The following is a 25,060-nucleotide window of genomic DNA, read 5'->3' as shown; positions in this document are numbered from 1 at the left end:
GTGACCCCATGAATCGCAGCACGCCAGGCCTCCCTGTCCATCACCAACTCCTGGAGTTTACTCAAACTCATGTCCATCAAGTCGGTGATGCCATCCAGCCATCTCATCCTCTGTCGTCCTCTTTTCCTCCTGCCCCCAATCCCTCCCAGCATCAGGGTCTTTTCCAATGAGTCAACTCTTCTCATGAGGTGGCCAAAGTATTGGAGTTTCAGCTTCAGCATCAGTCCTTCCAAAGAACACCCAGGATTGATCTCCTTTAGGATGGACTGGTTGGATCTCCTTGCAGTCCAAGGGACTCTCAAGAATCTTCTCCAACACCACAGTTCAAAAGCATCAATTTTTCAGCATTCAGCTTTCTTCACAGTCCAACTCTCACATCCATACATGACCACAGGAAAAACCATAGCCTTACTAGATGGACCTTTATTGGCAGAGTAATGTCTCTGCTTTTTAATATGCTGTCTAGGTTGGTCATAATTTTCCTTCCAAGGAGCAAGTGTCTTTTAATGTCATGGCTGCAATCACCATCTGCAGTGATTTTGGAGCCCCCAAAAATAAAGTCTGACACTGTTTCCATTGTTTCACCATCTATTTCCCATGAAGTGATGGGAACAGATGCCATGATCTTAGTTTTCTGAATGTTAAGCTTTAAGCCAACTTTTTCACTCTCCTCTTTCACTTTCATCAAGAGGCTTTTTAGTTCCTCTTTACTTTCTGCCATAAGGGTGGTGTCATCTGCATATCTGAGGTTATTGATACTTCTCCTGGCAATTGATTCCAGCTTGTGCTTCTTCCAGCCCAGCGTTTCTCATGATGTACTCTGCATATAAGTTAAATAAGCAGGGTGACAATACACAGCCTTAATGTACTCCTTTTCCAGTTTGGAACCAGTCTGTTGTTCCATGTCCAGTTCTAACTGTTGCTTCCTGACCTGCATACAGGTTTCTCAAAAGGCAGGTCAGGTGGTCTGGTATTCCCATCTCTTTCAGAATTTTCCACAGTTTATTGTGATCCACACAGGTAAAGGCTTTGGCATAGTCAATAAAGCAGAAATAGATGTTTTTCTGGAATTCTCTTGATTTTTCCATGATCCAGGGGATGTTGGCAATTTGATCTCTGGTTCCTCTGCCTTTATAACCAGCTTGAACATCTAGAAGTTCACGGTTCACGTATTGCTGAAGACTGGTTTGGAGAATTTTGAGCATTACTTTGCTAGCATGTGAGATGAGTGCAATTGTGCGGTAGTTTGAGCGTTCTTGGGATTGGAATGAAAACTGACCTTTTCCAGTCCTGTGGCCACTGCTGAGTTTTCCAAATTTGCTGGCATATTGAGTGCAGCACCTTCACAGCATCATCTTTTAGGATTTAAAATAGCTCAACTGGAATTCCATCACCTCCACTAGCTTTGTTTGTAGTGATATTCAATGTAGTTTACCCTAATTAGAATAAATTCCTAGGAAGAAATAACTATTTGTAGGATGAAATGTTGCAAAACCAAGCTTTGTTAGGCAGGGAGGCATTTGACTTCTACTAAACAGGCATGTGAGTTTGAGTAAACTTCAGGAGTTGGTGATGGACAGGGAGGCCTGGAGTGCTGCGATTCATGGGGTCGCAGAGTCGGACACAACTGAGCGACTGAACTGACTGACTGACTGAAACAGGCATGTGAGAATGTCCATCTGTTAGAGTGAGCAGCTACCAGGCAACACCAGGAAGTTCATGGCTTTGAATAACCAAATCCTGGGTGGTTGAGCTAGAGACCAGAGACTCAGCCATTTGCAGGGCGCTTCAGGCAGTCGGTAATGACACTAGTAAAACTCCAGTCAGGGTTCAGAAGTACGGAACGTGTCAAAGCCTCATGCAGCCGTCGTGCTGCACTGCCAAGTGTCAGTGAGGGCTGGTAATCAAAGAATAAACATAAGCTAAGTATTACACTGGTCCTAAGTAGGATTAATGTAAGCTGTGTAGCTTTTGAAATCAAATTGGCTGTCTGTTTGGAGGGGTGGATTTGATAAATATTGCTCTAACACTTGTGATGATTCAGCCCATGAAGTTAGGACTTAAAAATAAGACTGTGAAATGTATGTAAAAACATCAGTTTAAAAATAAAATTCATTATTGAGAAACAGTGTTCTAATTATACAGAAATTAGCAGTTCCCTGACTTTAATGATTTTAAATCTGGTGGGGTTTTTTTTTTTTTTTCCCAAAAAAATTGTTTGCCAACTACTTAGCTTTCTAATTAATAGCAGTAAACAGTATGCATCTTCATATTATGCAAAGATCCTCCAAGTCCTTAGAGATTCACAGTGAATTTGAACACAGCTCTTACTAGCATTGAGCCAGGAAGCAGCCCTAAACAAGAATCAGACATTTTAAGGATTGTAGAAGAATGGAAAAAGTCTGTTTTAGCAAAAGGACCATAGCAGGGTAGACTGTCTTAAGATTTTTTGATAGATTTTATTTTTAGAGCAGTTTTAGGTTGATGGCAATATTGAGCAGATGGTTCAGAGATTTCCCCTAAACCCTCTACCCCTGCACATGTATAACCTCCCTCATTATCCTGCTTCTCCACCAGAGTAGTACCTTTCCTGGAGTTGTTGAAACTTCGTCGACGCATCAGCACCCTAAGCCCATATTTCTTTACATTAGGTTTCACTCTTGATGTGTCATACGTACTATGGGTTTAGACAGATACGTGTTAATGACACGGATCCACCATTATAGTGTAATATAGAGTAGCTTCACTGTCCTAATAATCGTCTATTCCACCTATTCATCCATCCCTCTCCTCTAACCCCTGGCAACCACTGATCTTTTTAATTGTCTCCATAGTCTTGCCTTACCTAGAATGTCATATAGTTGACATCATGTGGTATGAGGCCTTTACAGATTTGCTTCTTTCACTTAGTAATATGCACTTAAGTTCCCTCCATATCTTTTAGAACTGTCTTAATTTTGACCTCATCAAATTTTGACCAAGTCACTGTATCTAGTAGTTAGAAGTCCTATTTAGAGAGAGGATCTCAGAATGTAGTTGATTCTAGAATGAGAACCATTCTTGATATGTCACCCAAAAGTTTCTACCTTTAAAAATGTGGACCAACTTAGACATGGGTGTTTTCTCCAAACCTTGCATCCTCCGATAAGTTTCGACTAAACTTTAAATGCACTTTTAAAATAATTGGCAAGGGACTCTGTGGGAGAAGGCGAGGGTGGGATGTTTCGAGAGAACAGCATCGAAACATGTATATTATCTAGGATGAAACAGATCACCAGCCTAGGCTGGATGTGTGAGACAAGTGCTCAGGCCTGGTGCACTGGCAAGACCCAGAGGAATCGGGTGGAGAGGGAGGTGGGAGGGGGGATCAGGATGGGGAATACATGTAAATCCGTGGTTGATTGATGTCAATGTATGACAAAAACCACTACAATATTTTAAAAAAAGAAAAAAAAATAAAGAGATGCTCTGTTTGCAAAAATAAAATAATTGGCAAGGAGTGGGGTAGAATGCAGAAGGGAATAGAAATAGTAGTTTAAATGGTTATTCTAGATCTGGCCAAGAATTTGGAGTCACTCTTTAAACGTCTGATCTTCATCAAAAGTTTCTTTTATTACTTACCTGCCCGTGGGTGTATTATGACTCTATAAAATAATACATGCAGTCTCTATACTCTGTGTACTTGCTGTCTATGCAGTAGCATTCATGCAGGCAGAATACAAAGGACATTTCTGTGGCTGAGTATTAAACCAGTGTTTGTATTGAAGGAGAAAGTAGCCTATTGCATTTGAGTATAGCGAATTAAGAAACACTAAGAAGTTCCCTGTTGAACTAGTGGTTAGGATTCCAGAGTTTCACTGCTGTGACCCAGGTTCAATCCCCTGGTGGGAACTGAGATCCTGCAAGCTGTGCAGTGTAGCAAAAAAAAAGAAAAAGAAATACTAATAGAAATATACATTTGAATAGTTTATAAATTTTTCTTCTGTCTAGAAGAGACTTCATGGAAACTTTCTTAGATTTTAGATCTCTAGATTAAAACTATGGCCTCATTCCTTAACTCCTTAATCTGCATTTTTGTTCACAGGCTTCTAAACTTTCCTCCAAAGGTTACTAATAAAATACTGTATTAATTTCTTGTAGTTGCCATTATATAGGACCACAAATGGGATGGCTTAAACGACAGACATTTATTGTAGAAGTACTGGGGGGTTAGGACTTCAGCACCTTTATGTTGACAGCTAATGCACTGTTATCATCAGTCTATCCCATTAGCAGATTTTTCATAAGTCTCTATCTCCAGCCCTATTTCCTAGACATCCATAGCCCAGTAGGACCTCAAACTCAACTCATCCTGAAACAAACTCATTATCTTAGCACCTCTCCCTCCTGTCCCAATCATACTTTATTCCTTCTTCTCAATTTCACTTAATGACATCATAACCCTCTTCTCAGTCAAGAAAGCCAGAAAGTCATCCTTAATGTAACAGTCCACTGGACGTGACATCAGAATACTCTACCCCTTTTAATTAATGGAATTTTTTGGGCAGGTTTCTTAACCTCTTTGAGCATCAGTTTTTTCATTTGCAAAATCAAGATTAAATAAAGGAAAGTTATGATTATGGAATAGTATATAGTAAAACAGTTTATCTTCATACTTAATATTGTTTTGACTCTTGAGTCTTGCTTACCCTTAATCTAGTTATTTAATTCCACTGCGTGTTTCTCCTCTTTGTTTTCGCTGACTGCCCCTGTCTTAGTTCATCTACAAGCTGGCCTCTGAAACAACTTCTAGCTCATCTCCCTTGTAGCATTTATACCATTAACACTGGGCTCCCCTGGCTCAGATGGTAAAGAATCTGCATGCAATGCAGGAGACCCAGATTTTATTCCTCAGTTGGGAAGATTCCCTGGAGAAGGAAATGGCTACCCACTCTGGTATTCTTGCCTGGAGAATCTCATGGGCAAAGGAGCCTGGCGGGCTCCAGCCCTTGGGGTCTGGAGAGTCAGAGGTGACTGAGGGCTAAGTGCACACACACCATCACACTGTCCTCTACCTGACTGAAAAGCGGTAGGGAACTTCCCTGGAGGTTCAGTAATTGAGACTCTGCACTTCCACTGCAGGGGGTGAGGGTTCAATCCTTGGTCAGGAGGTAAGATCCCACATGCCATAGCATGTGGCCAAAAAAAAAGCACTGAGAAGCATATCATTTCTTTTCAAAATCTCTTTCCCCTCCCTAGGATTTCTGTATGTTTCTAACTTGTTGTTTAAGGTTCTGCCATCTGGCCCTAAATAATCTTATCTTCCTCAATGAGTATTTGCTCAGCATTTTCAGGGGCCCTCTGGATATTCTAAGAATAGGATATGACCAAGCCTCAAGAGGCATATAATTTAATAATAAGTAACAGAAGTGTTAAATTGTGGTAGATTTGTGATAGAGGTTCAGTATTACAAGTCCCACAAGAGAAAGGGAATAACTTATCTAACAGTGTGCCTAGGGGAGAAAGTATATTCAGGAAAGATTTCACACAGAGGCAGAATTAAAGCTAAATTTCTTCTTTTTTCTTTTGAGAATTTACTTTGTGCCAGGCATTATTATAAGTGTTTTACATCTGTTTGAATAAGGTAGGTATTGTGACTGTCCCCAATTTGCAGGTGAGGAAACAGACTATAGAGGGTTAAATGACCCACCCAAGGCCAGTGAGCTATTAATTTCTCTGTAGCATTTGAGAAAACCATCTTCTTAACCATTATGCTGTACTGCTGTCAATCTGAGGTGATAAACAGGCCATCAACAAGGAGAAAAATACAGAAACACTGTAAATGCAAAAGCTTTTAACAAATTGCATGAAGACATGAAAAAGTATATTGTATGTTTAAGGAATATGGTACTGATGAACACTTTTGCAAAGCAGGAATAGAGATACAGACGTAGAAAATGGACTTGTGGACACAGTAGGGGAAGGGGAAGGTGGTATTGACATATATACACTACCATGTATAAAACAGATAGCTAGTGGGAAGTTGCTGCATAGCACTAGGAGCTCAGCCTGGTGCTCTGTGATGACCTAGAGGGGTGGGATGGTGGGAATGGGAGGCAGGCTGAAGACGGAGAGAATATATGTAGACTTACGGCTGATTCACATCCTTGTACAGCAGAAACCAACACAACATTGTAAAGCAATTATCCTCTAATTAAAAATAAATTATTTTTTTTTAAAAAAAGGAATATTGATCAGTGAAGGGTGGCATGGAAAGAGGATTCCAAAATAGGATTCCTGGAACATGCTTAGACCTGTGAATGTTCTTTTTGTGGACGCTGCAGCTTTTTTAAATGTCAGGCTCCTCTATTTAATATCTCACCTGTTCTCTGCCCCCTGAGGCATGATTCCTTCTATTGTCCTGTCTTCCTCTGGTCAAGTTGCCAGATTATGGTAACTCAGCCCCTTTCTCCTGCCTCATGGTCTTTTTCTTTTTCTCTTCTCAACCCATTTCTTACCAGGTGTGTGGCCGTCTTACATGCTGTCTAATCATCTGGGGTGTAGAAGCATTCTCTGAGGCATTTCACTTTCTCTCCAATAAGAGGGATGTGCTTTCATTAATTAACACAGTTATGTGGTAATAATCTCAAACAGGAAGACAAACAGCATATTGCCTGCAAATCTCTGAAATAATGTCCTCAGTGTCTATTACCTCTTGGGTATTGAGATCAACCAGTGTTTTCAGTGACCCATTGAAAACTCCCTCCCCAGACTGCCAAGACAGATGCCCTATTTATTACCCACTTGGTAGGGAAGGCCCTCAAAAGAACTGCCTTTAGGTTGGTCTGGCTACATTCTTTTTGTCCTGGCAACTCCATCAATGTTCATTTATGTTATACCTGCCAAGTATCAGTTGAGCTTCTTGCATCAAGTGCCAAAAACTTGCAGATCGTTATCCACCAAAATGTTCCCTGTCTTCCTTCAGTGCCAGCTTCATATAAACTTATGTGTTCTGATATTGTATCCTAGCCCCCGAAAGTAGAATGGGTCTAAATGTAAGTTTAATGTACAGTGAAAACCCGCATCCTTAATTCTCATTTTGTGATGTAAATTTGCCAAGTGTGATGTTGCAATTTAGTTTTCATTTACAGATGAGGAAATGGAAATAAAGGGCACTAAACTCCACAGAATCTCACTTAAAGTGAGATTGAGCACGCCAACAATATTGTTGTTACTGTTTAGCCCCTAAGTCGTATCTGACTCTTTGCAACCCCATGGACTGCAGCCCACCAGGCTCCTCTGTCCATGGGCTTCCCCAGGCAAGAATACTTGAGTGGGCTGCCATTTCCTTTTCCAGGGGATCTTCCTGACCCAGGGAAGATTCTGAGTCTCCCACATTGGCGCCACTGAGGCACCAGGGAAGCCCAACTACAGTATATTAGCCAATAATTGATTGTTTAGCCATTATTATATAAAAAAATAATCTTTCCTTCTTACATAAATGTTAGCTCTTCAGGCTTCATAAGAGAATGACTCATAGACATTGTACTTCTAACTGTCCATTTAGATTACTCACTTTGTTTATCATACAAACTGTTACTTGGATTCTGAACTTGAGGTAGAAACTTATCAGACTATAGAATCCAAACTCTTAAGTTTTTCTTTTTAAACATTTTTTCAAAAGGGAAATTTTATGATTGTAGCTAACGAGACCAGAGATGATTCATGTATTTAGTAGGTTAATTTACAGACACTGCTTTCCTGTAATTGTTCAGAGCTATTAGAATGATAACTTTAGAAAATGACTGGCCCTTCTGGCCAAAATGTACACACATTGTCTTATTTGCTATGTGGGTTCTTATGATTCATTTAAAATTTTCAGATAAAGCCCCATATTAACAAGGAAGAAAATAGCTAGTTTACTGTAATGATAAAGTAGGAATACTGGGTAAAGAAATTTGAGCTTTTCTGTTATCTTTAAAATTTGTTCATATCAAAGTAGCTTCAAAGTATTTATTTGTGGAATGTGAACCATGTAGATTTTTTTTTTAAGTCTCTACTGTTGTTTTTCTAATACTTTGCTGATATTTTTCTACCTAGTTGCCCTTGGACCAGAAAGAAGAAAATCTGACTCAGGAGTTATGTTGCCAACCCTCAGGGTCTCTCTTATCCAAGACATGAGGTATTTGTTATATGTGCTAGCATATGGTGATAACTTTTGAAATATTCATGGTTTTCATATAAATTGCTCAAATAACTGTGACTATGGTATTTTTTGCCTATGTATTCTGAAGAAAACATTTTTTATAATCTCATTTATTTTATTTTCGTACTGTTGTGATTTTCCTGACATTAAATCCAAAGGCAAAATGCAACTGAGAAGTTTTTTAAATATCCCTAAATTATTTTACAATTTCTTTTGTTTTTTTTCTTTTTAGTATCCTTAAATTCTTACTATCCCCAGATATAAACCAAAAAATCTGCAAATAATATCAAGTTACTTAACAGAAAAATCTCCGTCAGGTAGATTTCCTTTGAAGCAAGTGCAAATCTGAAAATTATCACATGCAGTTACTGGTTTTAAAAATCATTAGAAGGCATCAACATACCTAAAATAGATTTATTGAATGAGGAAGACAGAAGTTTTTTCTTTTGAACATTTTGGTTCCTTTTTAGTTAACTTTTAAAATACATGGGTTTAATGTTACAACATTTAATTATTGATGTTTATTTGATTTGTCAAAGGCTTACAACTGAAAAGCATAACTTTTATGAGTAGCGTCATAATACAGTAGTAGCACATCCTGACTTCACATAAGCTGTGTGATCCCAGGCACTTTTGTAACTTCTCTTTGTCTCAGTTTTTCTTTCTCTCGTTGTTCAATTGCCAAGTTGTGTCCAACTCTTTATGACTCCGTGGATTGCCTCACTCCAGGCTTCCCCCTGTCCCTCACCATCTCCCAGAGTTTGCCCATGTTCTTTCTCTCAAATAAAGATAAAAACGAGTCTCTAGCTCGTGAGACTTAAACAAGTTAGTCCATTATACTAAAAAGTTTCAAGAAGTTCTTGGCTCGTCCTAAGAGTTCAGTAAGTGTTGGATTTTGTTTTCTGAATCCATTTCCATATTTTTATCTTAAATGCTCTTTTTGCTTGATAGATGAAATGTAGTTGTCCTCATGTGGCTTATGATTCCTTTTGAGGTCAGTAAGAGATGAATAGTTCTAACTATGAGAGGAATGCACTCCCGCTCTCTTAATGGAAACATAAAACCACATGTGTTATGCCTTGATTTCACAGTAGCCATCATTTTAAGGTGACGATTGTTGAGAGCTTTGCAGCGGTGACCTCAAGGACCAAACTTCTAAAACCTAATTAGAAGATGATCACATTACACAAGGCTACCCTACTCCTTCCAATTTCCTGCATATTTACTTTTATCTCCTTTATGTTGTTGGTTTTGTTTGGGGAGGGGTATCCAGCCTTGATAAACTCCCTTCATAAAAGGGAGTCCATTTATCCCTTTGATAAAAGGCAGTCTAGCATGCTGATTAAGATCTCAGACAGTGGAACCAGCCCACAAGGGTTGCTGTTTTAACTCTGCTGCTTACTAGGCTCTGTGGCCAAGGGCAGTTGCTCATATTCCCAGTTTCCTCACCTATTAAATAATAGTGTTTCTCTTAAAAATTTTTGTATAAATATTCAGTGAGTTAATAAATGTAAAGCACTCAGAATTGTCCTGGAAATAAAAGTATGCTTGTGCACTCATGCATACATATACATCTATATTTATTTCTGTTTCTATATTTATTTATATGTGTGAATATGTATTTTTATACACACAATTTTTAAGACCATAAATTCATAATGAGATCTCTGATTCCAGTTCTGTACCACAGGGGTCATTCTTGCCTTCTCCCTTATTTGTAATTTTTTTCTCAAACTATGAGAAACCTGGCTCTCATTATCTGAAATATATTCACTTATTTGTGCAACCTGTAAGGTAGTTTTGAAATTGCTGCCTCACACCCCTGTAAGAAACAGGGGTACTAACTAAACACACTGTTTGCATAGCTCAGTTTTGTCATTAGCCTTTCAGTATCCAGTCAAAATATTGTTTTCCAAAACTTATGTTCATTCTTTTTTTCTCCACTCCCTTCAGTGTGGTCTTACTATTCATTTGTAACAGTATTAGGTTGATTTGTTACCTTGTATTCCATTTGGGCTTCCCTTCACATCCTAGTGATTTTTGTTTGGGGTTTTGCTTAAATGTATATACAGTGAAATTCATTCTTGGTGTGTAGTCGTATATGTTTTCATAAAAACACAATTGTGATGCGGAACAGTTCCATCACCCCCTTGTGCTACTGCTTTTGCATCAGCCCCTCTTCTAGCTTCCTACTCTTGGCAGTCACTGATATATTTCCAGGCTCTTTCCACTGAGAGAGCCTAGTAGTAATACCCCATCATTAGTGAGCACAGCTAGTGCCCACAGACTGGTTTCTGGATACCATTCTCCAACGAAAGGAACCACGACTATCTAGAAAACTGATTGATTCTAGGAACTGAGGAAGGGAAAATATAGGATGAACCAAGTGTATCTTGGATAAGGCCAAAATCATGTAATAAAGACATAGGAGGCAGCCTGAAAGAGCTCCAACTGGCCAAAGCTGAAACAATTTGAGCAAAAAAAGTAACTTACAGTAGTAATAAAATAAATAAGGTGAATATCCAAGAGCCTTTTCCAATATAAATAGTTAAATAAGTGAATACAGTGGAACAGCTGTTTTTTACAGAAGCACTCCAATTAATAAATGTAGAAAAATGAAGTAGAAAAATCAGTGGTTGAAGCATCTAAGCTGAAACAAGAATATTTGCATAGTCTCAAAAGTATTTTCCCCAAGAATTTATTAATTACAAAGGAAAAAGTATTAAGTTTACAATGGATTTCCCAGGCAAGAATACTGGAGTGGTTTGCCATTTCCTTCTCCAGGGGATCTTCCAGACCCAAGAATCAAACCCTCATCTCCTGCATTAGCAGGCAGAATCTTCACCACTGAGCCACCAGGAAAGCCCCTTACTCATAATATATTTACCTATATCTCAGTGGATGTGCTTATTTCTGTTTCCAAGTTCTTGGCAAGAACTTCATTGTAATCCCTAGTTGCAATCTAGATAGTTCATGTGGACCTTTTTCCTTAAAGAGAAATACCTAAGTAATATGCTAAACTTTGACAGATAAACAGAAAAACTTGTTTTCTAAAGATTAGATGACATAGATCTCAGAGTTCATTCACACTCTGTCGGCCTCTTGTCCTGCCAGTACCTCCTGTCTCCCAAATTTCTGTCTTGGGGCAAAGACATGGGCAGTTTAGAGACTTTGAGTCCTTATAGTTGTCAAGAGTCTTGGTACCAGATTGCTCAGCAGCTGCCATGAATCAGGACGATGTGTCTACAGGCTATCCCCTTTATCTTAGTATCTCTGACAATTCCCTAGAACTTTCATAGATACTAGGTATCACTGTACTGTCAATAATAGAAGGATTTCTTTTCTTCCAAAGAGAAAGGCTTGGGACAATAAATAATTATACAGGTTATCTACATATAAAAGAGGAGTATTACCATGCCATTATCATTATTATAATTTCTTTTCAAAGTAGCTATGCATATATCATCTAGACATTCAAACCAACTTTTATTGTTAATGATAAAATGTAATTAATAATGAGGGGCATAGTAGAATATTACATGATTGAGGAGATTGTTAGTACTGTTGTCTAAGTATAGATATTCTGAATATGTCAACAAATGAGCAGGATGTCTTAAGTATATCCTAGAAGTATTTGGTTTTCATATAAAGATGGGAGTGAATTACTTGACAGTACACTTGATGGTCACTTTTATCTTTTTATGAATAATGTTTGCATATGTGCTTGTGAGCATCAGCTGTATTCTCCACTAAAGTTAAAATAAGCATGATTAATTTTGTTACCCTAGGAAGGAATATTTGAGGAATTTTTATGACTGCAGAGTGTAGACTTAAACTAAAATTGGCTAATTCCTTAATTTCTCTAATAAATATTACTGGCTTTCACTGGTGATAACAGTGAAATAAGGATCAGTTGTGGATTCGGGAAATGTGGATTCAAACTTAGTTGCTTCTGCTCTCAAGAATCATTCAGTTTTAGGCAACAGAAGCCTGTTGAAACTAGCTTCAGGAGAAAGGAGGATTTATGGGAGATATGCAAGGGTATTTTCCAGAATCCAAGCCCAAGAACTGTTGCTGGATTGGAAACAGCTTTGTCCATCTCACTGGAAGTAAACTGTCCCTGCTTTTACCTCCACTTGTGCGGGCTTCTCCTCTCCTCTGCCCCTTTCCCACCTTTTCTGCTTTACTGTGGACATGCACTCCCAAGCCCTGGCCTCAACACCCGTCTTATTTTAAGCATTCAGCAAGGACTGACTTGGTTTTTCAGTGTACTAATTTCCAGTTTGTGAGAGAAAATCTGATTGATTCAACTTAGATCAGGTAGATGCTGCTTGTCCATTCAGTTCTAGTGGACGGATAAGGAGCACTGGTCATGGTGGTACCTGGAGTTGTTTCTTCTGGTTCTTCTGGGTCTAGAGAAGGAGAACTTCTCCAAGAATGTGAGTACTATGAAGAAATGCTTGGTAGAAAATGGGTGGCATCTATAGAATAATATGTATTACTTCTGTGGTCTTGGGTGGGTCACTTATTCTCAATGAATCTCAGTTTCCTCATCTTTGAAGTGAAATAATGATGGTCTCCCCCTCACTAGATATTGTGACAATCAAGTAAGACAGAATACATAAAAATTAGAAAGCTTTGTACCAGGGTTGGAAACAAATAAAGTAAATAAGGATTTAAACCACACACCATATATACTTTGCTGTGAATCAACAGGATCTGTTTTAGAAGTAATAGCTTGTAGAATATTATGCTGAATGCCATTATAGTTAACTATAATAAAATTATTCCAATTAAAAACAGATTTGAATGGTATAGCCTTGCAGAAAAAATTTTAATAGATTTAAAGTTTAATAACAGCATAAATTGTTTTAAAGCATAAAATTAGATATAGACTTTTTACAAAGCAACAGTTTTCTGAGCTTCTAATACATATTAGGCCTTAGAGGGAACAAACAGGGATGCAAGGCTAGTAAGAAGTATTGGGCTTGTCATTCTCAGGGAGCTTTTGTCAAAATGAGAAATATGTATACCAGGAGAAAATGATAAAATAGTAGACAGTGCATGATAAATGTGAATTAGACTGTAGAACTTCATAAATTAGATCATTGAAGGCTGTCAAGGTCAAGGAAAGCTTTCTAGAAGAAGCTGGGATTTCAGACATGAATAGAATCAAATAGGGAAGCTCAAAGAAAGTAAGTACTTCAGGTAATAAAATACAGAGTCTACGAGTTAACTGCTTGGAGTAGAATTTTTTAATAGGAAAATATGTTGAGGCCAAGGCTTCATGGGCCTTGAATGCAAGCTTGAGCAATTCAGGTGATATCCTGTGAGCTTTAATTACATTAGGAAGCAGTCTTTTAGGCAGAGAAATTTCCCTAGTGCCAGTAAACAAAGAGCTTGAGAAGAGTCTGGTGGCCTCATCTCTTGATGCCCATGCCTCCTGCAAAAAAAAAAAAATAGCGCAAACATTTTGATGATGGGAATGCCAATAGCCACCTAAAGAAAATACGTTTCACTTTATGTATTCCAATTCTGCCCATTTTCCTTAACCATACATTGTTTTTCAAAGTATTATATCCCATTTTGACATTCTTGATCTATTATGTCTCCAGTTTAAGGCCAGCATAAAACTAATTTCAGTAGATTTTACTATGTTAGAGCAGTAAGAATATTTAGGGAAAGATTATACAATATAAGTACTTACCACACTTCATGTAGATTCATTTTGGGTGGATACACTTTGACAGTGTGGTATTCCTGGATCATGTGGGCTCTTATCTGGCACTGAGCTCATGGGGGGACCTTGTAAGTACTGTGAAACTTTAAGTGGTAAATACCTCAGCCTTTCCCAGTGTTGCTTTTAGTCAGCTGTTTAATCTGGGCAATGTCAGGGTTGAGGAACAGCCAGTGCTTTTTCCTAGGCTCATATTGGCTGTGCCCACGTGGGTTGTCCAGTGCCCACCACTGCTACCACCACCATAATCAGGGTGTAAATGGGGCTTGCCTGACCCCAATTTTCTTCATTTGTGACCACATGTCATGGTCTTAGCCCTTTAAAGATAAATTAAGTCTGTCATAATTTCTGAAAAAAATTCTTAGAGGTGAGGTGAGGTTGGTTAACATGAAAATGGCAACAGAATTTTCTTTTATTTTCTCATTCTGATGTGTTTTTCAGCCACTTCTTTAAGCCTCTCATGTGATGTGATAATGCTTTATTTTACATTTTGTTTGTCAAGAGGGTTTGATCAGACGCAAGGGAGTCTGCCGCAGATGGGAAGCTGGAGCTGCCAGCCTCCCTTGCCCTGCCCCTGCTGGGGGAATAGGCATGATGAGGCTGCCTAATAGGGCTGGTTTGACCTGAGCAAGTGACCTTATCAAGGGGTGGGGGGTGCACTGAAGAAGGCTGGCCTACAGCTGGGATCGAGGGGCGTGACCACACTGCAGAAATGGAACCCTCCACCCAGGGCACACGAGAAAACCAAACTGCAGGAGGAAGGAGGAAGGGACACGTGTGAACACATGAGGACTCACAAGGCATCCCAGACATGGAAGGGCAGTACTGGGGACCACAGGCGACCTGCAGCCAGGCACCCAGCACAGAGAGCATCGTGGCAGAGCAGGTGACTCTGAGCCGGACTCAGGCGTGTGGAACACTGTGGGAGGAGCTATACCAAAGCAATTCTTTCCATCAATGTATCTTCATATGTACACATCCTCTTTAAGAGGAAGATCTACCCCATCATCTGGTGGCTGTTCCAGGATGGCTTCTGCCAAAAGATACCTTCATTGTGGGCTACACCCACTCCCACTTCACAGTGGCCAACATCCGCATGCAGAGTGAGCCATTCATCAAAGCTACCCCAGAGAAGGAGCCCAAGCTGGAGGAGTTCTTTGCCCACAACTCCTACATGGCCAGCCAGTATGATGACGTGGCTTCCTAGGAGCGCCTCAACACTGGCATGAATGCCCTCCACCAGGGCCCGCAAGCCAACGCCTCTTCTACCTGGCCTTGTCCCCCAGCAGCTAAGGGACCGTCACCAAGAACATCCATGACACCTGCGTGAGCCAGACAGAACTGTATCATCATGGAGAAGCTCTTTGGGAGGGACCTGCAGATTTCCAACCAGCAGTTTGACCATGCAGCCTCCCTGTTTTGTGAGAACCAGATCTACTGCATCGACCACTACCTGGGCAAGGAGGTGGTCCAGAACCTCATGGTGCTGAGGTTTTGTTAACAGGATCTTCAGGCCCCATCTGGAACTGTGACAACATTGCCTGCATGGAGCCTTCAAGGAGCCATTTGGCATTGAGGGCCGGTGGAGCTACTTCAGTGAATTTGGGATCATCTGGGAGGTGATGCAAAATCCCCTCCTCCAGATCCTGTTTCTGGTGGCCGTGGAGAAGCCCGCCTCCACCAATTCAGATGACATCCATGATGATAAAGTCAAGGTGTTGAAATGTATCTCAAAGGTGCAGGTGAACAATGTGGTCCTGAGCCAATACATGGAGAACCCCACCGAAGAAGGTGAGGCCACCAGAGGGTACCGGAGGACCGCAGGGTGCCCCGTGGGTCCACCACTGACACCTTTGCGGCTTTTATATTCTCTGTGGGGAATGAGAGGTGGGACGGGCTGCCCTTCATACTGTGCTGGGGCAGAGCCCTGAATTAACACAAGACTGAGGTGTGTCTGCAGTTCCTAAACATGACTGGTGATGTCTTCTAGCAGCAATGCAAACACAACGAACTGGTAATCCGTGTGCAGCCCAAGGAGGCCGTGTATGCCGAGGTGATGACTAAGAAGCCTGGCATGTTCTTCAACCCTGAGGAGTCAGAGCTGGACCTGACCTCCAGGAACAGATACAAGAACGTGAAGCTCCCTGATGCATATGAGCACGCCTCATCCTGGATGTCTTCAGTGGAAGCCAGATGCACTTTGTGCACAGTGACGAGCTCCAGCAGGCCGGGCACATCTTTACCCCACTGCTGCACCAGATCGATCGCGAGACTCCCCAGCCCATCCCCTATATCTATGGTAGCCCAGGCCCCACAGAGGCCGATGAGCTGATGAAGAAAGTGGGCTTCCAGTACAAAGGGACCGACAAGTGGGTGAACGCCACATGCTCTGAGCGCTGAGCACCTGGTCCCCACCCCAACCTACCTTGGCCTGTCTCTCTGTCCTTCCCACTGTCAGACCCCATTTCAGGAGGACTTTGGGACCATAACCCTCAGCCTTACAATACTGGCTCTGGGCTCTGGCCATGCTATGCTATGGCTGCCTTGGGCCCAGTTACATTCTTCAACCACGAGCACTGGAGAATCACACTGTGACCATCCCCAGCGACCAGTGAGCCAGCTTCTGTCCATAAAACTGAGTCCCAGTGGAAGGAAAAAGAGTGGCTCTTTGTCTGTCCTGGCTCTTTCCAGATGACTGGAGTTAGAGGCCCATAGGGAGGGGCAGTGAGAGGCCTCAGTGGGCCATGGCTATCAGCAGGCTCCTCGGAACTCAGGAGGAAGGCCCAGTTGCTTCTGCACCAGCCTCAGTGCCATTCAATATTCCTGGTCACCCCTGGAAGGAACTTCCAGGCTGCCCAGCACCCGCCCCCAATGTCTTGGCTTCCTCAAATGTCCCCCTCAAATGTCCTCCCCACTGGAAACAGGCAGTAGGTGGGATGCCCCACCTCAGTCCCCTGTCATTAAACCAGCAAATAGGAATTTTAAAAAAGTATTTGATCATATGTCAGTGCCCTGGATTGAGAGGCTAAATCGTACATCCAGGGATTGAGAGAGAAGGAGGGAAGGACAGAAGTAAGAATGTGTGTATTATAACATGGATGGACCTAGAGGGCATTATGCTAAGTGAAGAGAAATCCTGCATGATAGCACTTATATGTGGAATCTAAAAAAGAAAACAAATGAACAAACATAATCAGTCATAGATACAGAAAACAGGTGGTTGCTAAGAGGGAAGGGGCTTGGGGAGAGGAGAGAAATAAATGAGGGAGACTGAGGTACTAACTTTCAGTTAACAAAATAAATTAATCACAGGTATGAAATGTAGTGTGGCGTATATAGACAGTAACTGTGTAATACTGTTGTATGGTGACAGATGACAGCTAGACTTACCATAGTGATCTTTTTGAAATGTATAGAAATCAAATCACTTTTGTGTAACAGGAACTAACACAGTGTTGTGGGTCAGTTACACTGCAGAAACAAACAAGTTCATAGAAAAAGAGATCAGGTTTGTGATCACCAGAGGCCAAGGTGGGTTGGAGGGAGATCATCTGAAGGCAGTCAAAAAGTGTGAACTCTGAGTTTTAAGTACTTAGTAGGGATATAATGTGTTGTGCAGCGTGACAAGATAACACTACTATACAATGTAAGTCAAAGTTGTTAAGAGTAAATCGTAAAAGTTCTAATCACAAGGAAAAAAACTGTCTTTAATGTGTCTATAAGAAATGGTAGATGTTTACTAAACCCATTGTGATCATCATTTCATAATCTATATAAGTCAAATCATTATGTTGTGTACCTTATATGTTGTGTGTCAATTATATCTCAATAAAACTGGGCAGGGGGAGATATGTTTTACAAGGAGGCTATTCCTTATTCCGAATGCTAGAATCATCAAAGAGTCTGCAATATTTATTACAGCTGAGATAAGTCATTCTATACTTTAAAAAAAAAAATCAAAGGAAAGGATGGTGGGTCACAATCACAAAGACTTTTCAGTGACTCACTGTACTGTTTCTATAATTACCCTGTCCCTTAGGTTTGTCCTTCCTGCTCAATCCTTCTTTCCCCCTAGGACGGGTATCATTTAGGAAGATTAATTCAGTCCTGCTGGGCATAGCATCAACTTCAAAATAGAATACTAATTTATACATATATGTAACATTCATTTGGAGGTTGATCACACAATTTGTTTGTGGCCACACAGTATCCTAAGTCTTTCAAATTTGTAAGAATTTTGAATTTATTAGTATAATACAGCTTTTCTTCTAATGCCATAGAAAATGGAATTTCATATTTTCCAGATGTTGTCAGGGCAATTTGAAAAATGATTCAGTGAATTAAAGTTGTAGTAGAGACTTAATTAAACTGTAGAACAATTATTTTGAGTAAGAGCATGAATATTCAGCCTGTTTTATTACTTTTATTTTTCTGAGGGTCAGGGATAACCAATTGCCAGTTTATATGTATCTGCAAGCATGAAATGAGAACAAAATAAAACCTGAAAGAGTAAATGAGTGTTAAATGCTTTATCTTAGAATATTGTCTATATGGTCATGTTGTAATGGTAATTCTGATGTGGGACTAATTTCATGATTCAGATGGGCTACTTGAAGTTTAATCAGCATAAATGGTGTGTGGCCTATTATTTCCTCTAAGTAGGAAACAACTTTTCTGTGCAAAGTGCTGTAATTCTTCAGTTATTTTCCAGTTCAAGGTTAACCTTAGGATTTACATCTTTGCTGTTTTACTGTTCTTTAGGCATATTCAAAACATGAGTGAGATCAAGACTGATGTCGGACGAGCTCGAGCATGGATAAGATTGTCTCTAGAAAAGAAGCTCTTGTCCCAGCATCTTAAGCAGTTGCTCTCTAATCAGCTGCTCACAAAGTAAGAGGTGGCCTCAAGGCATTTCTGTTTCCATGATCTGTGTGCTTACAAAATAAACTGCATAGACTGACAGGCTGCCTTCTTCAGCATGAGCTGTTCACTCCTGTGCACATGCTCTCTTCTTTCTAACAGGCACATGTTTCAGAAACTCTGTGTCATGACCTCCTATTTGATTATATATGGGAGGGTACAGATTTCATAGCCAGAGGCAGATGGTGCTACCTTTTTCAGAAAAAAAAAAAGCTGAGTAGTCCCACAGGTTGATGGTAACATCCAAAAAGTGAAAGTCAGTCATGTCCAACTCTTTGCAACCCCATGGACTATACAGTCCATGGAATTCTCCAGGCCAGGATACTGGAATGGGTAGTCTTTCCCTTCTCCAGGGGATCTTCCCAACCAAGGGATTGAACCCAGTTTTCCCACATTGCAGGCAGATTGTTTACCAGCTGAGCCACAGGGAAGCTTTACCAGCTGAACCACAAGGGAAATATCCAAAAGATGGGTTGAATTTATGTAAACCTTGTATCATATTGTGAAGATCACACAGGAGTAGCAAAAAAATTAAAAGGTCCACAGTAAGGAGCTTCTCTGAGAGTCTTACCAGTACTTACATTTAGTAGTGTAGAGCCAGTAAACCAGTCAAGTGCATATTAGTTAATTATTAACTGTTTTGATTGATTCCCTTTACTCCATCAGAAACCTTGGATGAAATGCATCATCCAGATAATACGTATAGTAGAATTAATTTGAAAATTAAGGGCTTTGGGGTTCTCTAGAGCAAAGGCATGCAAAGGATTCGGCAAAGACCTCAAACACAACAGTTTTGGAATCCCACCATAACCCAATTCTTTTTGTGATTTTAAATTTGTGTGTATCACTGTCGAGTTAGTTATCCCTTGGAGCATTTTAGGATGAGTCTTAATATCCAAAAAATGGGTTAGATAAAGAGTACCTGACGTGAAGTATAGCCTGTGAACCTGACCTTCTCTTAAAACTGACTACACTCCCCACACCTTATCCCTGCTGATAAGTCTTCTGCCCTTTGTGGCCAAAGTACAAAGCAGAAAATGATAATCGTTTAAAAATCTTACTACATAAAGGTAACTACTAAGTATCTTACATGTTTTCTATTGTACTTTCTTCTATGCATATTCTCTTAGTTAAGATTATACTGTACTTGCAATTGAGCTCACCCTTTTTTCAGGTTTGTATTATACCATAACATTTTATATGTTATAAAGTCTCTGAAATCTGAATGGCTGTGTTCAAATACTGCCTTTACTGTTCACTATTTGAATGGCCTTAGGCAAGATCCTTAACTTCATTTTATCACTTTTCCTTATCTATAAAAGGAGAATGCTAATAGACTTACCTCTCCTGTGATCACAAGGACTAGATATATTAATAACTATGAAATACTTGGGAAATGCTTAAATGTAAGTGCTTAATAAAAAGTTACTGTTTTAGGGAGCAGTAGTTTTTTTCTTACTCAGTTAAAATTCAGTCCTTACTTGAAATGAAACATCTGAAACACAGAGTGGTTTAAATTTTCCAGAAAGATAATCTTCCAAACGCTATAATATAGATGATTATAACTAGTCGATATTTTTAAAAATTTATCTTTAGTGAATGTAATGTCCTTCAGCCATGGGATGAGAAAAAAAAATCCACCATAGGCTATTAATAGCAGATGTGGGGAATAGTAGTTTTGTTATTGTTAAAACTCTTCTTAAACTTTTTTTTTTTAAACAAATTTTTAACAATTTGTTTTTAGCTGCACTGAGTCTTTATCCTGCATGCTGGCTTTCTCTAGTTGCCACGAGCAGGGGGCTTCTCTGCAGTTGGGGTGCATGGGCTTCTCCCTGCTGTTGCTTCTCTTGTTGCAGCTTACAGCCTCTAGAGCTCAGGCTCAGTAGTTGTGGCGCCTGGGCTTAGTTGTGCCGTAACATGTGATATCTTCTCAGACCCAGGGATTGAAGCTGTGTTCCCTGCGTTGGCTCCCTGCGTTGGCAGGTGGATTCTTATCCATTGTATCACTAGGAAAGTCCTAAACTTTATTTTAAATTAGTATACTATGATATATTGGGTTAGCCAAAAAGTTTGTTTGGTTTTTCTGTACCATCCTTTGGAAAAACCTGAATGAACTTTTTGGCCAACTCAGTATTTTTTATTTTTTACAAATAATATTCAAGTGGACATTTGTGAGTAAATCTTCGCCATTTCATATTATATCCTTAGGACTGAGTCCTTAAAATAAAATTAATAAGTCAAAGAATAATTATTTTTTAATTACTTAAATATTACCAACAAATTGCTTTTCTGAAATTTTCAGAAGATTGTAACTTTCTATTATTCACTGCCACCCCCCACACCCCCATCAGCACTGATCATTAATTTTAAATCTATTACTTTGATAGACAAAATGAATTCACAGGAGGTTGTTTCTTTAATTACTAAGTAGGTTAAAATATTAATGTATATACATTGATTTTTATGAATTGTTCTTTCTAGATTGAAGTTTCTACTCATAGTTTGTCTAAGAGGAAGTATTTTTTTAGCAGAAGACATAAGAAAAAATACACTATACTATTACTTTGTGTTTGTCTTATCCTTTCCTAGGAAGCTTTATAAACGTTATGCTTTCCTCCGTTGTGAAGAAGAAAGAGAACAGTTTCTTTACCATCTTCTTTCCCTCAATGCTGTGGACTATTTCTGCTTCACCAGTGTCTTCACCACTATCAGTAAGTCTGGAGAAGTGAATGTTAAGTGAAGTGCTGCTCAGATGACTAATGGAATAAGAGTTTATATTTTTAAAAGTGAGACATACCACAGTTCAGTGAGGCAGACACTGTAACATCCACCCCTCCCCCCACCCTCCCTGCCCTACCCCATCTCCATTTAGCAATAAAGGTTATGCCCCAGCAGCCCCACCTCCTGAAGACAACCCTCGGCTGTTAGAGGAATGTCTCACCAAAGAAAATGACCTTCCCTGATGCTGTCCGTCTTACTAAAGCCAGTCAGGATCCCTGCCTGATCCCTGGGCTGCCCCAGAACTCATTGTGATATCAGCTGAGGACTCACCGCATCAGAGCTCAGTTTCTGCCTCAGCCCACCCTTTCTTCCTCACATCTTAAACCCAGAAGCAGCATTCTTCATGCTAATTTCTGACTCAGAGTCTGCTTACCAAAGAAACCCCTCCTGCGGTAGGAAATGGGGTGGATGTGAAGACGAATCTTTTATTGAACAAACATTGCAGTGTCTTATCTGAAACCCATAAATTCAAAGAATCAGTATATGATAATAATAAACATGTAACTGAACAGCCATGAAATTAAAAGATGCTTGCTCCTTGAAGAAAAGCTATTACCAACCTAGACAGCATATTAAAAAGCAGAGATATTACTTTGCCAACAAAGGTCTGTCAGTCAAAGTTACGGTTTTTCCAGTGGTCATGTGTGGATATGAAAGTTGGACCATAGAGAAAGCTGAGCACTGAATTGATGCTTTAGGACTGTGGTGAAGACTCTTGAGAGTCCCTGGGACTGCAAGGAGATCAAACCAGTCAACCCTAAAGGAAATCAGTCCTGAATATTCATCGGAAGGACTGATGCTAAAGCTGAAACTCAATACTTTGGCCACCTGTTGTGAAGAACTGACTCACTGGAAAAGACCCTAGTGCTGGGAAAGATTGAAGGCAGGAGGAAAAGGGGACAACAGAGGATGAAATGGTTGGATGGCACCACCAGCTCGATGGACATGAGTTTGAGCAAGCTCCAGGAGTTGGTAATGGACAGGGAAGCCTGGTGTGCTGCAGTCCATGAGGTTGCAAAGAGTTGGACAGGACTAAGCAACTCAACTGAACTCATATTAAACTTTGATGATTCAGAAAGACTTCAGAATCTTGCTGAATGTTGCAGATGTTAATGACCCAGATAACCACGATGGTGTGGTCACTTACCTAGAGCTAGACATCCTGGAGTGTGAAATCAAGTGGGCCTTAGGAAATGTGACTACAAACAAAGCTAGTGGAGGTGACGGAATTCCAGCTGAGCTATTTCGGATCCTAAAGGATGTTGCTTTGAAAGTGCTGCATTCAATATGCCAACAAATTCAAAAAATTCTGTAGCAGCCACAAGACTGGAAAAGGTCCATTTTCATTCCAACCCCAAAGAATAGCAGTGCCAAAGAATGTTCAAACTACCATACAATTGCACTCATTTCGAATACTAGTAAGGTGATGCTCAAAATCCTTCAAGCTAGACTTCAACAGTACATGAACTGCGAACTTCTAGATGTACAAGCTGGGTTTAGAAAAGGCAGAGGAACCAGAGATCAAATTGCCATAGAGAAAGCTGGATTATAGAGAAAGCAAAGGAATTAAAAAAAAAAAAAAAAAATCTACTTCTGCTTCACTGACTACACTAAAGCCTTTGTGTGGATCACAACAAACTGTGGAAAATTCTTCAAGAGACGGGAAGGCCAGACCACCTTACTTGTCTCCTGAGAAACCTGTATGTGGCTCAAGAAGCAACAGTTAGAAACTTACATGGAACAACTGACTGGTTTAAAATTGGGAAAGAAGTAAGACAAGGTTGTAAATTGTCACCCTGTTTATTTAACTTCTATAACTTCTTGTATAGAAGTTAATGCCTGACTGGATGAATAAGCTGGAATCAAGATTGCCAGGAGAAATATCAATAAACTCAGATATGCAGATGATACCACTCTAATGGCAGAAAGTAAAGTTAATCTAAAGAGCCTCTTGATGAAGGTGAAAGAGGAGAGTGAAAAAGCTGTCTTAAAACTCAGCATTCAAAAAACTAAAATCATGGCATCTAGTCCCATCACTTCGTGGCAAATACAAGGGGGAAAAGTGGAAGCAATGACAGATTTTATTTTCTTGGGTTCCAAAATCACTGAGAACAGTGAATACAGCCATGAAATTAAAGTGCTTGCTCCATGAAAGGAGAGCTATGACAAACGTAGACAGCGTATTCAAAAGCAGAGACATCACTTTGCTGACAAAGGTCCGTATACTCAAAGCTATGGTTTTTCCAGTAGTCATGTATAGATGTGAGAGTTGGACCGTAAAGAAGGCTGAGCACCAAGGAACTGATGCTTTCAAATTATGGTGTTAAGAAGACTCTTGAGAGTCCCTTGGACTGCAAGGAGATCAAACCAGTTAATATAAAGGAAATTGGCCTTGAATATTAACTGCAAGGACTAATGCTGAAGTTGAAACTCCAATACTTTGGCCACTTGATGCAGAGTCAGCTCATTGGAAAAGACCCTGATGCTGGGAAAGATTGAAGTCAAAAGCAAAATGAGGATGTGGTGGTTAAATAGCTTCACTGATTCTGAATGCTAATGGACATGAATTTGAGCAAACTCTGGGAGATAGTGAAGAACAGGGAAACCTGACATGCTGCGGTCCATAGGGGTCAAAAAGAGTCAGACACAGATGTGTTTTTGATAAACTAAATTATCACATTTATTCTGTTGCATTGGTCCCCTTCCCTACTTTGGAGAATTTTTACTTGTATCAGTTAGGAGTTATTTTCAGTTGCAAATATCAGAAAACAATGGTTTAAACAAATTGGTAGTTTTGTTTTTCTTACACAGTGAGAGTCTTGAGGTAGGCAGTCCGCAGTGCTATCACGGACCCAGCTCTGTGACAGTCGTCAGTGTGTGCTAATCATCTACCTCATGGTCACAAGGTGGCTGTTCTCAGTCTACCCTCCAGCCTGAAGAAGGAAGCAGTGCCAAGGAAGAGGGATCAGAATCTGTGCCAGAAAAACATAGTTTTCTAAGAAATTTCAATAAATATAACCAGTATTTCACTGGGCAGAGTTGTGTAGGTTTTGGTCGTCTAAGGCTCTGGTAGAGGCAGACAAGGAAAATGGAGTTAGAATGGTTATTAGGCTAAGCTGTAATATCTGTCAAGATAGTGTTAGTTAATTAGAAGCTAAGGTGTTATATACAATTTTGAAAGAGAAGAAATTGCAGAGGGAGTTAGGACTCCTAAGCTCCTCCCCATATCTGCAGATTTCTCTTTATCCATGTAACTCTTAGAACTAGGGAATTGAAATACTTCATGAAATAAATATTCTGAGTTTAATAATACTACTCTTTTTCTGCTTTATGAAATCATTGTTGTATATCTGTGAGTCCTTTGCAGCCAACAGAACTGCTGACCCTAAACAAGCCTTTTTCTGCAGTTTTTCTAATCCTGTCAGTGAAAGTAGCCT

General features: G+C 39.9%; 1 protein-coding gene and 2 pseudogenes across 4 annotated transcripts in view; all 3 read left to right on the top strand.

Moving 5' to 3' along the window:
• DENND5B (DENN domain containing 5B) overlaps positions 1–25,060 on the top strand; it is a 212,454-nt gene that overhangs the window by 171,584 nt on the left and 15,810 nt on the right. For all 4 annotated transcript variants that reach the window (XM_061125229.1, XM_061125230.1, XM_061125228.1 and 1 more), the window contains 3 exons: positions 8,080–8,161; positions 18,684–18,812; positions 21,432–21,553. In XM_061125229.1, the coding sequence (XP_060981212.1) occupies positions 8,080–8,161; positions 18,684–18,812; positions 21,432–21,553 (333 nt within the window). The remainder of the gene's footprint in view (positions 1–8,079; positions 8,162–18,683; positions 18,813–21,431; positions 21,554–25,060) is intronic.
• On the top strand, positions 14,392–15,958 carry LOC133043316 (glucose-6-phosphate 1-dehydrogenase-like; annotated as a pseudogene).
• On the top strand, positions 15,613–16,352 carry LOC133043317 (glucose-6-phosphate 1-dehydrogenase-like; annotated as a pseudogene).

Source organism: Dama dama, chromosome 22, assembly GCF_033118175.1.
Source record: "Dama dama isolate Ldn47 chromosome 22, ASM3311817v1, whole genome shotgun sequence".
Taxonomy (NCBI): Eukaryota; Metazoa; Chordata; class Mammalia; order Artiodactyla; family Cervidae; genus Dama; species Dama dama.
Note: the sequence above shows the minus strand (reverse complement) of the source record. Positions and strands in the feature narration are given on the sequence as shown.